General features: G+C 46.0%; 1 protein-coding gene across 9 annotated transcripts in view; it reads left to right on the top strand.

The window, feature by feature from the left end:
• The window catches only part of TLN2 (talin 2), a 179,841-nt gene that overhangs the window by 156,495 nt on the left and 7,879 nt on the right, over nucleotides 1–15,467 (top strand). For 7 of the 9 annotated variants that reach the window (XM_083475490.1, XM_083475492.1, XM_083475488.1 and 4 more), the window contains exons 46-53: nucleotides 837–1,020; nucleotides 2,010–2,135; nucleotides 2,483–2,599; nucleotides 3,875–4,060; nucleotides 5,039–5,146; nucleotides 7,929–8,034; nucleotides 8,786–8,910; nucleotides 15,221–15,346. In XM_083475490.1, the coding sequence (XP_083331616.1) occupies nucleotides 837–1,020; nucleotides 2,010–2,135; nucleotides 2,483–2,599; nucleotides 3,875–4,060; nucleotides 5,039–5,146; nucleotides 7,929–8,034; nucleotides 8,786–8,910; nucleotides 15,221–15,346 (1,078 nt within the window). The remainder of the gene's footprint in view (nucleotides 1–836; nucleotides 1,021–2,009; nucleotides 2,136–2,482; nucleotides 2,600–3,874; nucleotides 4,061–5,038; nucleotides 5,147–7,928; nucleotides 8,035–8,785; nucleotides 8,911–15,220; nucleotides 15,347–15,467) is intronic. The other 2 variants (XM_083475495.1, XM_083475496.1) reach the window with 1 other exon arrangement.

Raw genomic sequence — 15,467 nt, 5'->3', positions numbered from 1 at the left:
AGCCCTTTTGCTCCTCGAAAACCTGCTCCAGAGGGTTGGAGAGCCCTCCAGAGCAGCATGAGATGGGCCACAGGGGGAAACGGCAGAAACTTCCCTTGGATCCCAGTTCCTTTATAACATCTGGCTCCATTGTTTTGTTTCCTTACAAAACATATGGTATGTATCGAATGACCATCCACACAGTCCACTTAAAGCCTTCTTATGCCATTTTAACAGCTGTGGCTTCCCAGAAAGAATCATGGGAACTGTAATTTGGTAAGATTGCTGAGATTCGTTAGGAGACCAAGACCCCTAAGAGACAACGGTTCCCAGGAACTTGAGGGGGAGCCATGACTGTTAAAGTAGTATAAGAGGGCTTTAAATGGATGGTGCAGATGTGAAGCAATACAGATCTTTCCTTGGTCCATGTCAGAGTGTCTCATACCAGATTATTTAGTCAACAAAGAAGAATGGTGGGGCACACCTCCAGATGTTGTTGGGACTCTGCTCCTGTCAACACCTGCATGCCCAAAAGGTCGGGGAGGATGATGGGAGCTGTAGTTCAGCAGCAGCTGATGAGCCAAAGGTTCTCCACACTTTTTACATACAGCACATTCCAGGTTTGGCACAGTCAAAGCTTTTCCCACATTCCATGCACTTAAATGGTCTCCTCCCAAAGGAGAAGTCATTGCAACTTCTGTACAAAGCTCAGAAAGCAAATCCATCTGCTCAAACTTAACTTTGCAACTTTTTGCTTGGAAGGGTTATCTTAAAAGCTCTTGCAGGTCCTCTGCAACAGTGCAGATGAGTACCAATTGAGTCTTCTCCTTCCCCACCTCCCTCTTGTCTTTTTCCAGGGAAAATATTCTGAAGACAGCAAAAGCTCTGGTTGAAGACACAAAGCTGTTGGTATCTGGGGCTGCCTCAAGCCAGGAGAAGCTTGCTCAAGCAGCACAGTCATCCGCAAGCACCATCACTCAACTGGCCGAGGTTGTGAAACTGGGAGCAGCCAGCCTGGGATCAGGTGACCCAGAAACACAGGTGAGAGGGTCCAGCGCTGGCAGTTTTCAGCTTCCTGAGATGCTCTGTTTTTGATTCAAGGTGTGTGTGTGTGTGTGTGTGTGTGTGTGTGTGTGTTACCTTCGACCTGGACAGTGGAGGAGAGAGCTGTTGATGACTCCTAGCCATGATGGCCATGCTTTGCCTCCACAGTTGGAGACAGTAATGCTTCTCAATACCAGTTTCTGGCTCTTGTGCTTGAATCCTCTTGTGTGTTTCCCACAGGCATCTTATTGGCCGCTGGGAGAGCAGGGCGCTGGACTAGATGGGCCACTGGCCTGATCCAGCAGGCTGTTCTTTTGTTCTTATGACAAGGGAACCTTTTTTCTTTAGTATGAGGGCCAAGTATCCTCTTGAGGGGCCACATGCCAGTAGCAGGCAGGGCCAAAGGTGTAAATGGATGAAGCAACAGATGTAGACATCAGTCCAGCCACATAAATGTCAGATGTGACACACACACATACACACTTCCATCATCAGTCCAGGCAAGCAAGAGGCTTTATGGTACTTCAAAGACAAATTTCATCCCATCAGAAGTGAGGAAAGTGTGAATTAGGGCCAGTGGGAGACATGGCCTGGGAAGAGACCTGAGGCTTAGTGTGAGTAGAACCCCTTTCTATGAATTCAAAGCCACTGTCATATATTGGGACACACCCACTCCAATTCCTGCATATACAGATGATCACATGGTACCTCCAGCCATAATGGATCTGGCATTAAAACATTTTCTGAGCAGGAAAGCAACATCTTAAGGAGCCTGAAACCATTTTATAACTAGTGTGGATATGAAGTCACCAGCAATTCAGACAGAAGCCAAGACTTGAGAAGCTTGTGTGAATACAACAACAGAAGTACCACTTCCAGGTTCATTTGTGTGCATCTTGAGATGTACACCCCGCTTACATTTCACCTCTTCGGAAGCTTGCAAAGTGCCACAGTATCTCAACTTTCTTTTCTTCCCATCCTTCCAGGTTGTGCTGATCAATGCTATTAAGGATGTGGCAAAGGCCTTGTCTGACCTCATAGGCGCAACCAAGGGAGCCGCCAGCAAGCCTGCAGATGACCCATCCATGTACCAGCTCAAGGGAGCAGCAAAGGTAAGAAATGTGTTGGCTTTCCATTTGCAAGTTCCACACCTGGCCATCTGAGCTCGGTAGGGACCTCGCCTGTTCTCCAAGAACTCTCAAAGGTTGTAGAAAAGGCTCTGAAATTACATCCACACACTCAGTAGGGAGTCACCTATCATCACCACCACGTCTCTTCCTCCTCTGGGGAGTGGCAGGAATCATTCTGGGGTCTGCGCCTGCTTCTCCTGAGTTTTCCCCACTTGTCTATTGAAGCTTAGTTTGATACTGTTGGGATAATTTACAAAGGCAGGATGGCTGCTTGAGCATTCTGTGATGAGAGCCGGCAGTTGAGCAGTTTCCTTCTCCTGACTTTCCAGGTAATGGTAACAAACGTCACATCACTACTGAAGACTGTGAAAGCCGTAGAAGATGAAGCTACGCGAGGGACAAGAGCGCTTGAGGCTACGATTGAGTACATCAAGCAAGAACTCACGGTAAAGGCTTTGTATAATGATGCTTGCAAAATCTCTAGAAGTAGCAAGCAAACTCTAGGTCCCCGACCCAATGCATTAAAAATAAATAAACTGAGGATTACTGCAGCTATTTTTCAGGCCAGCTCCTATTCTGTCCTCATACAGGACAGTTCGGCTTTTGTAAAATTTGCAGTGCAATGCTCTGCATGTCTACATTATAAAAATATGTGGACCCCACCACCAGATTTAGTTCCAGGCAATTTACAAAATTAACATATCAATAACCATTTTTTAAGTAATAAAAACAACCAGCAAATTAAAGCAGTGTTCAGCACAATGTTAAAATGTTTAAACTACAATCCTAGAGCAGTTAATTGGAAGTAAGTCTCATTTAATTCATTGATACTTAACTTCTGAGCAGACATGCATAGGATTATGCTGTAAAATAGTTATGTCTGCATGTTTTTTGCTGTACTTAATTGCTGTTTTATTGTAACTAAATATGTTTGTATGGCCATTCTCAATTCTAATTGAAAAGGCACCTACTCAGCAAAGGCTGCTTCAGAGGCTGTGATTTTATTTTTATTTTTAAATGAAGTCTGTGAGCAAGTCAACTCTAGCCAGCATTGTCAGTGGTCAGGGATTATGAGAGCTGTAGTCCCTCAGCATCTGGAGTGCCACAGATTTCTCATCCCTGATATAAATCATTATGCAAAGTTGTTGGGGTGGAGGGAGGCATTAGCATTTCATTAAAGAAATACTGTAAATCTGGTTGCTACAGTGTGCAGACTGGCTTCCTTCTGTCCATAGAACTGGAGCCATCATCCTGTGGGTGGCAAGTAGACATAGTAGGCTATCATTGGTCCATGTCTAATATTACTCTGATTTAGGAGTGGCTTTCTTCAGCCGCTGTACATAGATTCCAATCTTGGTACCTTATATGCTATCATGTCGGGGTGTACTGCTGAATGGATGTAGTGTAGGCCCTCTAACATTGGAGGAAGAGAAGACCCGCTTCTGGGAACCAGATTTAAGTGGGAGCAAAGAGAAGGGTGAAATAGACTGGTAATGAAGGAAGTGGCTGGTTCCTGTGTCCAAATGGAGGCATGTGTGGTTCTGTCCAAAGAATATTAGGAGCATAAACCTCTTCGCTGGGAGATGATTTTGTTTGAGGTTGGTGGGGGGCAGCTGTTTTCCACTTAAATGCCTTGCTTTTTGACATTTTGGAGGCTGTTTCCATGCCAGAGTTTAACCCTTCCAAACCAAACATGTTTGGGGCTGGGGGCTTGCTTGTAGGTGTTTCAGTCAAAAGATATTCCTGAAAAGAACTCATCACCTGAAGAATCAATCCGGATGACGAAAGGCATCACCATGGCGACAGCCAAAGCCGTAGCAGCTGGGAACTCATGCCGACAGGAGGACGTGATTGCCACAGCCAACCTGAGCCGCAAAGCTGTAGCTGACATGCTGACAGCTTGCAAGGTACAGACGCATCGCTGAGCTGGGTGGGAGCTTTGCTCTTCTCTTTGAACACCTCTCCCCAAAAAAATCCTGGTACTGGTATGTTGGTCTGAGTTGCTTGGGTTTATCTTTCTGGAAAATACCTGAATGAAAGGATGTTGTTCTTGCAAAACAGATTTGTATTTAAATAACCTTTAAATAAGTGAAAATAAGTTTTTGTTGTTTGTTGACCCATTTTGGTTGTTTTTTTACTGCTTTTAAGACTGAAAGTTGAAATGAGGTCATTGGTGAGAGAGAGAGAGAGAGAGAGAGAGAGAGAACATTATTTTAATTTAGATTTTAATTTTTAATCTTAAATTTAATATTGCAACCAGGGAATTATAATGCTAACACTTTGTTACAGGATTATATTTAAGGATTGCAACAAAGCTTTCCACAGTGTTGTGAGACGTTAATGTGTCGGCTGCAGTGTGTAGCTGTGTCACACGAATGCTCCCGGGGCTGGAAAGGGGTTAGTTTAACCCCGGGTTTGCTAGTAAAACTGAATTACTGCGTTGTGAAATGATGCATGTCTGAAAAGTGTGTCACCAACATGAAAAGTTTGGAAATCTCTGGATTACAGCAAGATAACATGTGAAAAGTGCTTTGAATACTCCAAAGTGCTACATAAATACTTAGTAGCAGTATTCTTAAATTATTTTAGTGGATGCTCTCTGTATGTGCCTGCTTTGGGAACACTGACAACGTTCCTGTACATTGCTTCAAAAAACGGGGTTCTCTTTTTAATCTACCTGTCTATTGACTGTGCAATCTTATGCATGTCTACCCCAAGACTAGGTGACTATAGCCAGAGCTTTCCCTTTTCAAGTGCTGCTAGAGTGGTTATGTTTTCAGATACCGGGTTTTCTTTTTAATTGTGTTGTCTTGTTAAATGAAGAATTTTAACATAGCATCATCACTGCCTTTCTCTTGCCTAAGCATGTTCTTTTGCATCCTTAGCAAGCTTCGTACCACCACGACGTAAGCGAAGATGTCCGGACAAGAGCTCTCCGCTACGGAACAGAGTGCACCCTGGGATACCTGGAACTGCTGGAACATGTTCTCATGGTAAGGGACAAGGGAAAAAACCCCTCTATACCTTTGCCAAAGGACAGCAAAGGTATGTTGAGGCTAGTTTGTGATGACTGCTGTGGTTGTGATTTCCTGAGTTGTTGTGAGAGGCAAAGGACCAGCATCTCTTGGTCAGAGGGTACCACCCTGGAAGGATTGTGTTCTTCCTCATCTTTGTACATTGTGCAGGGGAGGAAGTGGTAGAACATCTGCTTTGCATGCAGAAGGTTCCAGGTCCTCTTCATCTCCAGTTAAAATGGATCAGGTAACAGGTGACAGAAAAAGTCTCATATGCTGGGGAGCCACTGCCTGTCAGAGTGGGGGGAATGTTCTAAATTTGTTGTTTATTTATAAATTTGATTTATTAATTAACTTTGAAATATTTGTTTGCTGTCTTCCTGAATAAAATTCACTCAAGGTGAATTTTGAAATACAAATTGAAACAGTAATAAAACAGATAAGTTACAAAAGCTTCCAGAAGAAATGGCCACAATATGAAAACCAGCAGCGCCAAATTATGGCAAATTTTAACAAGGCCATCAACCAGATAATGGTGTCATACAGGCCACTACCTTTTCTCTACCAGGACTTGAATGGCTGCATTTTGCACCTGGTAAAATGTCTAGACTGTCTCTAAGTAGTAGAGTTCACCACAGTAGTCAAGTGGATGTGATGAGAATGGGCAACACCAACCCAAGCTGGTAAAATGCAATTCTAGCCATCAGTGATCTGACTCAGAGTAAGGGCAATTTCTATGATCCGCAGCTGCTCAAAGATATTTTTGGTACATGGGGAAGAAACTTCAAACAGTATCACCATGTAACAGCTAGTATGGGTGCAAGAAACCTTGTTAAAACAAACCCAGGCGTTGTTCAGCAGCAGAGGGTTTAAGTTCCAGGACTGGCCCACACATTAGGCTCAGTGAGGCAGATTGGGGGCAGCTGGGAGGGGTGGCAGATCCAGGAAGCACAAGAGTGGACCATTCACCGCCTCCTGCATTTGTTGCCCACGCACTGCCTGGGAAGAGCAGGACCCTTCTGCCACCACCGTCTGCTGCTCCTCAGCCTCATTTTTTATCCCCTGCTGCCTTCACTCCACGGCTTCCCCAAGCAACCTCCAGTAGCCTCAGGCAGTGGCAGAGGAGGAGCAGGCAGGGGCAGCAGAGGAGGCACAATTTTCCGGTTTGCCCCAAGTGGCAAAATGTATTGGGCTGGCCCTGATAGACTTGATGAGTTGGCTGTGCCTGACTCCCACACTGCCATTCCCAGTGGCGCCCAGAATCTCCCAACTGAAGTGATCACATTGGCTTATCTCTTAGTAAGGTCACCTCTGCCATTCCCCCTCCCTGAACATTGTGGTCTTCCATTGACATTCTAACTCTGAGCAATACAGGGTGTGGGTTCCAAAAAGCTGCATCTAAGTAATTTGTGAGTCCAATCACGCCAGTGAATTGCCAGAAGCTCCCTCTTGGCCATTAAGCCGTCTGAATAGAAACGTCTACATTGCCCGCACAATGATGAGCACAGGCGGACCATGTATTTTGTATTTTGCTTTACATGTATTGTAAAGCTTCTTGTTAAATTGAATTAATGGGCATGTGTTGGAATAGAGATATAGCAGAAACAAAAGGCACAGTTGTGTTATCACCTGTCGCTAACAAGGCAAACAGTGTGAGAAGAATGAAACCATTTAAATATCATTACAGGAAGCTACTCAGCAGAATCATTTATATTCAGGAGCTTGATTGCTCAAAAGGGATTTGCTAGATATTTTTAAAGCCAGCCTTCAATAATTTCCCTTTCTGCCTCAGCACTGGGACATAACCAAAAACTGATTTGGACCTTAAGGATACGAATGCATTTTATGAGATTGCTGTTGCTCAGTTCGCATATAACTTGGTTGGTTTCACCAAAGTGTGGTTTTCTTCGAATATCCCAACTCAGTACAATAGACTAACCATGGTTCGTTTTCTGGCATCAAATTGTAATGACCTACAAACCATATCTCACTTTAACAATGGCTTGACATTATGTCCAGACCCAGCTTAGCCATGGCTTGTTTCACCACCCCACCCCAGACTCTCACGAAGCTACAGAGGCACAAGGCAAGAACAGTTTGGAAATGAACTAAGCTTTGGAGAAACGAAGCCCAGGTTGTTTGCTTATCTCTGACATAATTTATGGTTTGTTGACAAAACTCTGGTTAGAACGAATCGTGGCTTAGAGTTATGTGTGGCATTTGCCATTGAATTATACCTAAGGCCCGGTTAATTATAGGGTGAGAGAAGCATCTTACATTCCAAACCAGCAGTGAGTTCCCTTGCCAGTTTAGGAGGTGAGGGCTGGGCAAGCCTTTGCCCAGAATACCAGGATTCCCAGGTTGTGGGTCTACTCATTCACTCTCAACAACCTTACTTGCTGTTGTATCAAGAGGAGGTTGGACCCCCTTCCTTATGAGGAGAGGTTAAAACATATGGAGCTTTTTTTATTTTAGAGGAAAATACAACTAAGTGGATCTTCTTTGATAGAAGCTCCATTTGAAATAATTAGGAACTGCTCCAGGAAGGGTTGCCCTCACTCTGAATTGACGCTGAAGTAGCAATGCTTCTATGGGCCCTGATTGGCTGGGCTCAGGTACCCAGGAAGGAGGACTTGTTCTGCAAAAGAAAGAGCGATGGTGCCTAAGCAGCTGCTGTTTGGCCAGCAAACAAAGATTGAACATCTACAGACTTCTGGCGCAGGACTAAAATGTTAGTCTCCACTCTAATTTGCACCTCCAGATTCTCCAGAAGCCCACCCCAGAACTGAAGCATCAGTTGGCTGCCTTGTCAAAGAGGGTTGCTAGTGCTGTCACAGAGCTCATACAGTCAGCCGAAGCAATGAAAGGTGAGTTTGGCTGCTCTGCTGTCATAACATGCAAATGATCTCACCTTCTGGGCTCAGAGATAGAAATCTACTGTCAGCCACATTCATTTCACTGGGCCTTATAAGCACAGGGGTTCATAAGAAGTATGGCTGCAAGGCTTAGTCTCTTAGATTAATCAGTTTTGATTGGCTGCTCTGATAGGCTGAGGGTGGGGTTTTTTTCAATTAACAGAAGTATAAAATGTGGCAACTATGAGCAGCATTTTAGAAGAACTCTTTCTCTCTCTCTCTCTCTCTCTCTCACACACACACACACACACACACACACACACACACACACAGGAGGAGGGGTGTAGATGGCACTTGCCAGGACAGCCAAATGCATCATCTAAAAGCAACAAATACGTGTGTCTGCTTCAAAATTATTGTTTTTAATTAATCAAGTTTATGTGATTCGGCTATATTTAGTACTGAAAATGCATAAAGGTGATAAAAAGTTTGCATACAATTCAACTCAGCCTCATACAATTAATCAACTAATATTTCTTTAACCAGGAGACACACAGCATAGATACTTACAGTGCAATCCAAACCCCTAATAAGCCGGAGGGGGGTTGGAGGGGGTGGAGATGTCCCTCCTGACTCCACCTTTTCCTTTTTACTTCTGACATCATGTTTGGGGCGTGGTGGCAGGAGCCATGGTCTGTTCCAGCTTCAGCTGCTACAGCAACTGGTGTGATGGTTCTTCTCTTTTAAAAAAAACTCCATGCAGGCACCGAATGGGTGGATCCAGAGGACCCCACAGTCATTGCCGAGACGGAGTTGCTGGGAGCTGCTGCATCGATTGAAGCTGCTGCAAAGAAGTTGGAGCAGCTAAAGCCAAGAGCCAAGCCTAAGGTGAGCAAGAGACAGGGCAAGCTCACTTCACACTAATTATTATTATTATTATTATTATTATTATTATTATTATTATTATTATTATTATTTGTACCCAGCCCATCTGGCTGGGTCTCCCCAGCCACTCTGGGCAGCTTCCAACAAATATTAAAAATACATTAAAATGTCACATATTAAAAACTTCCCTAAACAAGGCTGCCTTCAGATGTCTTCTAAATGTCAGGTAGTTGTTTATCTCTTTGACATCTGATGGGAGGGCGTTCCACAGGGCGGGTGCCACCACCGAGAAGGCCCTCTGCCTGGTTCCCTGTAACTTGGCCTCTCGCAGTGAGGGAACCGCCAGAAGGCCGTCGGCGCTGGACCTCAGTGTCTGGGCAGAACAATGGGGGTGGAAACGCTCCTTCAGGTATCCTGGACTGAGGCCGTTTAGGGCTTTCAAGGTCAGCACCAACACTTTGAATTGTGCTCGGAAATGTATTGGGAGCCAATGTAGGTCTTTCAGGACCGGTGTTATATGGTCTCAGCAGCCGCTCCCAGTCACCACTCTCCCTGCCGCATTCTGGATTAGTTGTAGTTTCTGGGTCACCTTCAAAGATAGCCCCACATTGCAGTGCATTGCAGTAGTCCAAGCGGGAGATAACTAGAGCATGCACCACTCTGGCAAGATAGTCAGGTGGGGTCTCAGCCTACGTACCAGATGCAGCTGGTAGACAGCTACCCTGGATACAGAAGGTGGGGTCTGGAGTAGGGTCGCATCAGAAGATCTTAAGCACGAGGGTGACTCCCTTTTTTTGCATCTCCTCAAAACTCCCCTAGCAAGGTTGGTCCTTCTTGTGGTCCAGGGCTCCAGAGAATTATTCTGTCCTGGAAATATATCAAGAAAATGAGGCCCCTCCAGAAGGAAAGATTATCCTCACAATATTATCAGCAAAGGCTTAAAATAACGAAGAGGTTTGAGGGACAAAGTTTCCAATTTTGCATAGAACATTTTAAGGGGGGACATTTGGCAAAGCCCAAGAGGAGTGGCCAGGAAGGATTTCCCTGTGATCAGAGGCAGGTGCCCCAGGCCTCGCTAAATACATTGTGTAAAAATATCAGGTGAAAGGCATGCTGGTTTGAAAGGGATGGTTTCCACATCACAGACTCCTCACTGCAGAAGTATAGGATATTCTATACTCTATATTAAGTGTTGAGTGTATTGAGTCTGCAGAAGAATATCCTATACTTCTGCAGTGAGGAGTCTGTGATGTGGAAATCATCCCTTTCAAACCAGCATGCCTTTCACCTGATATGCCAGCAAATTTGGAAAACTCAGCAGTGGCCAGAGGATTGGAGAAGATCAGTCTACACCCCAATCCCAAAGAAGGGAAGTGCCAAAGAATGCTCCAACTACCGCACAATTGCACTCATTTCACACGCTATCAAGGTTATGCTTAAAATTCTACAAGGCAGGCTTAAGCAGTATGTGGACCGAGAACTCCCAGAAGTGCAAGCTGGATTTAGAAGAGGCAGAGGAACCAGAGACCAAATTGCAAACATGCGCTGGATTATGGAGAAAGCTAGAGACTTCCAGAAAGACATCTACTTCTGCTTCATTGACTATGCAAAAGCCTTTGACTGTGTCGACCACAGCAAACTATGGCAAGTTCTTAAAGAAATGGGAGTGCCTGATCACCTCATCTGTCTCCTGAGAAATCTCTATGTGGGACAAGAAGCTACAGTTAGAACTGGATATGGAACAACTGACTGGTTCAAAATTGGGAAAGGAGTACGGCAAGGCTGTATATTGTCCCCTTGCTTATTTAACTTATATGCAGAATTCATCGTGCGAAAGGCTGGGCTGGATGAATCCCTAGCCGGAATTAAGATCGCCGGAAGAAATATCAACAACCTCAGATATGCAGATGACACAACCTTGATGGCAGAAAGTGAGGAGGAATTAAAGAATCTTTTAATGAGGGTGAAAGAGGAGAGCGCAAAATATGGTCTGAAGCTCAACATCAAAAAAACGAAGATCATGGCCACTGGTCCCATCACCTCCTGGCAAATAGAAGGGGAAGAAATGGAGGCAGTGAGAGATTTTAATTTCTTGGGCTCCATGATCACTGCAGATGGTGACAGCAGTCACGAAATTAAAAGATGCCTGCTCCTTGGGAGAAAGGCGATGGCAAACCTAGACAGCATCTTAAAAAGCAGAGACATCACCTTACCAACAAAGGTACGTATAGTTAAAGCCATGGTTTTCCCAGTAGTGATGTATGGAAGTGAGAGCTGGACCATCAAGAAGGCTGATCGCCAAAGAATTGATGCTTTTGAATTCTGGTGCTGGAGGAGACTCTTGAGAGTCCCATGGACTGCAAGAAGATCAAACCTATCCATTCTTAAGGAAATCAGCCCTGAGTGTTCACTGGAAGGACAGATCGTGAAGCTGAGGCTCCAATACTCTGGCCACCTCATGAGAAGAGAAGACTCCCTGGAAAAGACCCTGATGTTGGGAAAGATGGAGGGCACAAGGAGAAGGGGACGACAGAGGACAAGATGGTTGGACAGTGTTCTTGAAGCTACAAACATGAGTCTGACCAAACTGCGGGAGGCAGTGGAAGACAGGAGTGCCTGGCGTGCTCTGGTCCATGGGGTCACGAAGAGTCGGACACGACTAAACAACAACATACTCTATATTGCACTTCGTGTTGTGCACAAAGTTTGCATCACAGCAGATCGCCACCTCCGTTGAATGTCAAAGCATTTTGCGCAGCAAGGTTGAGAGGAAGGGAGGCGGTGTAGGGCTGCTGCATTGCCTGTTGGTGCTACAATACGATTCTTCATTTATCAAGATGCTTCCTGACATGAAAGTCTTATAAGAAGTTATTCATGTTGAGTAAATGAAATCAGTTTGTCTCTGCTTTGTGTTCTGCGATAGGGATATAAATGGCTTTCCACAATTTCTGCTAGGATGCAGGTAGAGGGCAGTGATGCTCTGCTGAGGCGATGGGCTGCCCCCCCCGCCCCCCCTTCAGACCGCCTTCCCGCAAGCACGCAGCCTGCTGCCCCTGAGGTTCCCATCTAGCTTGCCCTGCTGGCTTCAGTATTTGAAGGAGGAGGACCGTGTTTGAGGAAGGGCGGGGAAGGTTTTATCGAGATCTGGTCCCCCTGTGGCTTCCTGCTGTTGAGTCTAATCCGTATTTCAAGCTGAGTCCAAACCTGGATGCCTTTTTTCTGCAGGACTCTGTGTGATATGTTTGATATATTAGGTTGTTATTTAGTCCAACTATATATCAAACATTCCTACAGTGTTCCGCTCTGTCTCCGGGGACTTTTTAGATGAGAGATATATAAATATGTAGAAAACGTAGCAGGAGGCAAAACGGAGTTTGCAAAGAGGCTTGTTAAAGGTTTAGAAGAACTGCCTGCCGATTCTGCTGCTTCTTTCGATCTGGTTCAGAGGACACATGCAGTGGAGAAAACCAAGCTCCCTCTTTCAAGCATCATGGGAAGATGGCGGACTTGGAACTCCCTGCCACTTGACATGGTGGTAGTGGTGGCCTCTGTAGTATAGTTGGTTTTGTAAAATAAACCAAAAGAATAAGAAAAACTGTGGTGGAGGGGTAGGCCCTTTTACGGCTTAACAGCTGTGACTGCCTGCTGGAACCCCGACATACAGAGGCAGTAGACCCTTGAGTGCTGCCTCCTGGGAGAAATGAGAAGGGAAATCCATCACTCACCTGCCTTGCTTGGAAGCATCTGGGGGCGCATGGCAGATCATGGCCAGGCAGCTGATACTGGTACCTTTGGTCTGGCCCAGCTGAACAGATCTTAATATGACTTCGCTCTTGAGCTACACATAATAGGCAGCAAGCTTACAGATAACAGGGGTGACTTAACAAAGCTGAACTCAGTTTTCTCTGTGTGCTAATCTCTGCTGAGCCTATATTCAAATATGAGCTCCCATGCATTGCAAAAAAATAATAATGGTGGTTTGTCTATTGCAGGGCAGGGGGGACCATTTTAGAACCCAGAGAATCTCTGCCACCTTCCTTTTGAAAGTTAATCCTCAACCTCGAGTGACTGTTTCACAGAGGAAGCTTTTTTGGGGGAAAGATAGTATAAGTGTTTAAAAGATCCCTTCCCTGCAATTCAAACAAAAAAACAAAACGGAGACAGAAAGATGGTCTGACATAATATATTTTCATTTCCCATTATTTCAGAGTCTGTATAGTAAAAGCCAAATTAATTCCCCCACGTTTGTGATTGTTTCAGCTGGGGGGGGGGGGATTTTTCAAACCATGTCCTTGTATCAGTAGCTCTTGGCCAAAGGCAACTCTTACCACTGATGATTCTTTCCCTCTCCCCCCCTCTTTTAATTACCCCCGCTATCCCTCAAGTCCCGCACCTTCCCCTCCAAGGGGTCTTCCTTCCTGCCCTCTTTGGCCTTCTGCCCTTTCAGGTCCTGCTTCCTTCTTTTGCCTTCCCAGCCTCTCTGCACCACATATGGAAGGAACCTGCTCTCCCTCCAAACATTGTTGGACTCCCATCATTCCTGACCATGAGCCACGACAGATGGGGCTGGTACATCAACAAACCATAGGCAGGGCCAACCATACCATTACGTAGAGTGACATAGCTGCCTCAAGCAGCAGTTGCTGAGGTGCATGGAGCGGACAGAACTCTGCACCCCCTGCCATGTGCCTTGCACCCCATGAACAAGCCTGCTGCATCCTTGGTTGCTGTCCTTGGGTGCAGTGGAGGAAGCTGTGCCAAGTGTCCCGCTGCCAGTGCTGAAGTGAGATTCGGCAGCCAGTCTGGTTGGCTTGGTGTGTAGTGGTGTAGTGGTTAAGAGCGGTAGTCTCATAATCTGGGGACCCGGGTTCGCGTCTCCGCTCCTCCACATGCAGCTGCTGGGTGACCTTGGGCTAATCACACTTCTCTGTCCTGGGTGACCTTGGGCTAATCACACAAGTCTCTCAGCCCCACTCACCTCACAGAGTGTTTGTTGTGGGGGAGGAAGGGAAAGGAGAATGTTGGCCACTTTGAGACTCCTTCGGGTAATGATAAAGCGGGATATCAAATCCAAACTCCTCCTCCTCCTCCTCCTCCTCCTCCTCCTCCTCCTCCTCCTCCTCCTCCTCCTCTTCTTCTTCTTCTTCTTCTTCTTCTTCTTCTGGAATAAATTTGCTCTCTGCAGCAGAATGACTTGTGCCAGTCCACTCTGAACGACCCACAGGTTCCTCATGCCTGCTCCAGAGCTGCACCACCCAAAGCCTGGCAGGAGCTTCACCACCCAACACCATCAAATCACTTGCTGCAATAGTCATCAGTAGATGTCAGACCCCCCTTTACCCCAAGCATTTGGAGATGTGTTTCTGGAACTTTTTTTTTTAAAAAAAAACACAACCACCCATATTCTGGTATGTGGTAGTATTGCTGTTGCACTTGGATCAGGCTGTGGCCCCATAGAGCATCCCAACCCCCCACCTGAACACCAGCACCTTACAGGCTACATGCTGGTAGCTTATCCTACTAGGTAAAGGTAACGGAACCCCTGACCATTAGGTCCAGTCATGACCGACTCTGGGGTTGCGGCGCTCATCTCGCTTTATTGGCCGAGGGAGCTGGCATACAGCTTCCGGGTCATGTGGCCAGCATGACTAAGCCACTTCTGGCGAACCAGAGCAGCGCATGGAAATGCCGTTTACCTTCCCGCCAGAATTGTACCTATTTATCTACTTGCACTTTGACATGCTTTCAAACTGCTAGGTTGGCAGGAGCAGGGACCGAGCAACGGGAGCTCAGCCCGTCACGGGAATTTGAACTGCCAGCCTTCTGATCAACAAGTCCTAGGCTCTGTGGTTTAACCCACAGCGCCACCCGCGCCCCTTGCTTATCCTACTAGTGGTGTCCATTCACACCTAAGTAACATGGTGAGAACATGACCTCTGGTATGGGATGCCTTTTGAGCATGATCCCTGCCCTAGACCTGGGGCACATGTCACCACTGGACTAACCAAGCAGCAAATCAGCAGAAATATGCCTGCCACATTTCTTTCAAATGAAGCCAGTATTTTGCTTAATCCTCCTCTCTTATTGCATTCTTCTTCTGGCACAGGAAGACCGAGAGAGCCTTGTGTGGAATGTGCCTCTTCCTGCTCCTTTATTATTATTTTAATGGTATCATAGAATAGAGCTATAGAGTTGGAAGAGTCTCAAAGCGTCATCTGGTCCAACCCCCCTAAGTTGAGTATTCATCAGGCAAGGGCAAAACTGCTGAAATTTCAAGAGAACTGTAGGTGACAGTCTCCTCTTCTGGTTACAGCAGGCGGACGAGACCCTGGATTTTGAAGAGCAGATCCTCGAAGCAGCTAAATCCATTGCAGCCGCCACCAGTGCGCTTGTCAAGTCCGCATCTGCAGCTCAGAGGGAGCTGGTTGCCCAGGGCAAGGTTAGTGAGCAAGACTCTGCCCATGAAAATGTAAGTCACCACTTTAACTATGAGACGACACATCGGCTGGTGGAGTTGAGGGAACAGATGCCAGGACAGCTGTGCTGGAGTAACGTCCCAT

Source organism: Podarcis liolepis (assembly GCF_965112155.1).
Source record: "Podarcis liolepis genome assembly, chromosome: 14".
Taxonomy (NCBI): Eukaryota; Metazoa; Chordata; class Lepidosauria; order Squamata; family Lacertidae; genus Podarcis; species Podarcis liolepis.
The sequence above is the reverse complement of the archived record's forward strand: the minus strand, read 5'-3'. Positions and strand labels throughout refer to the sequence as shown.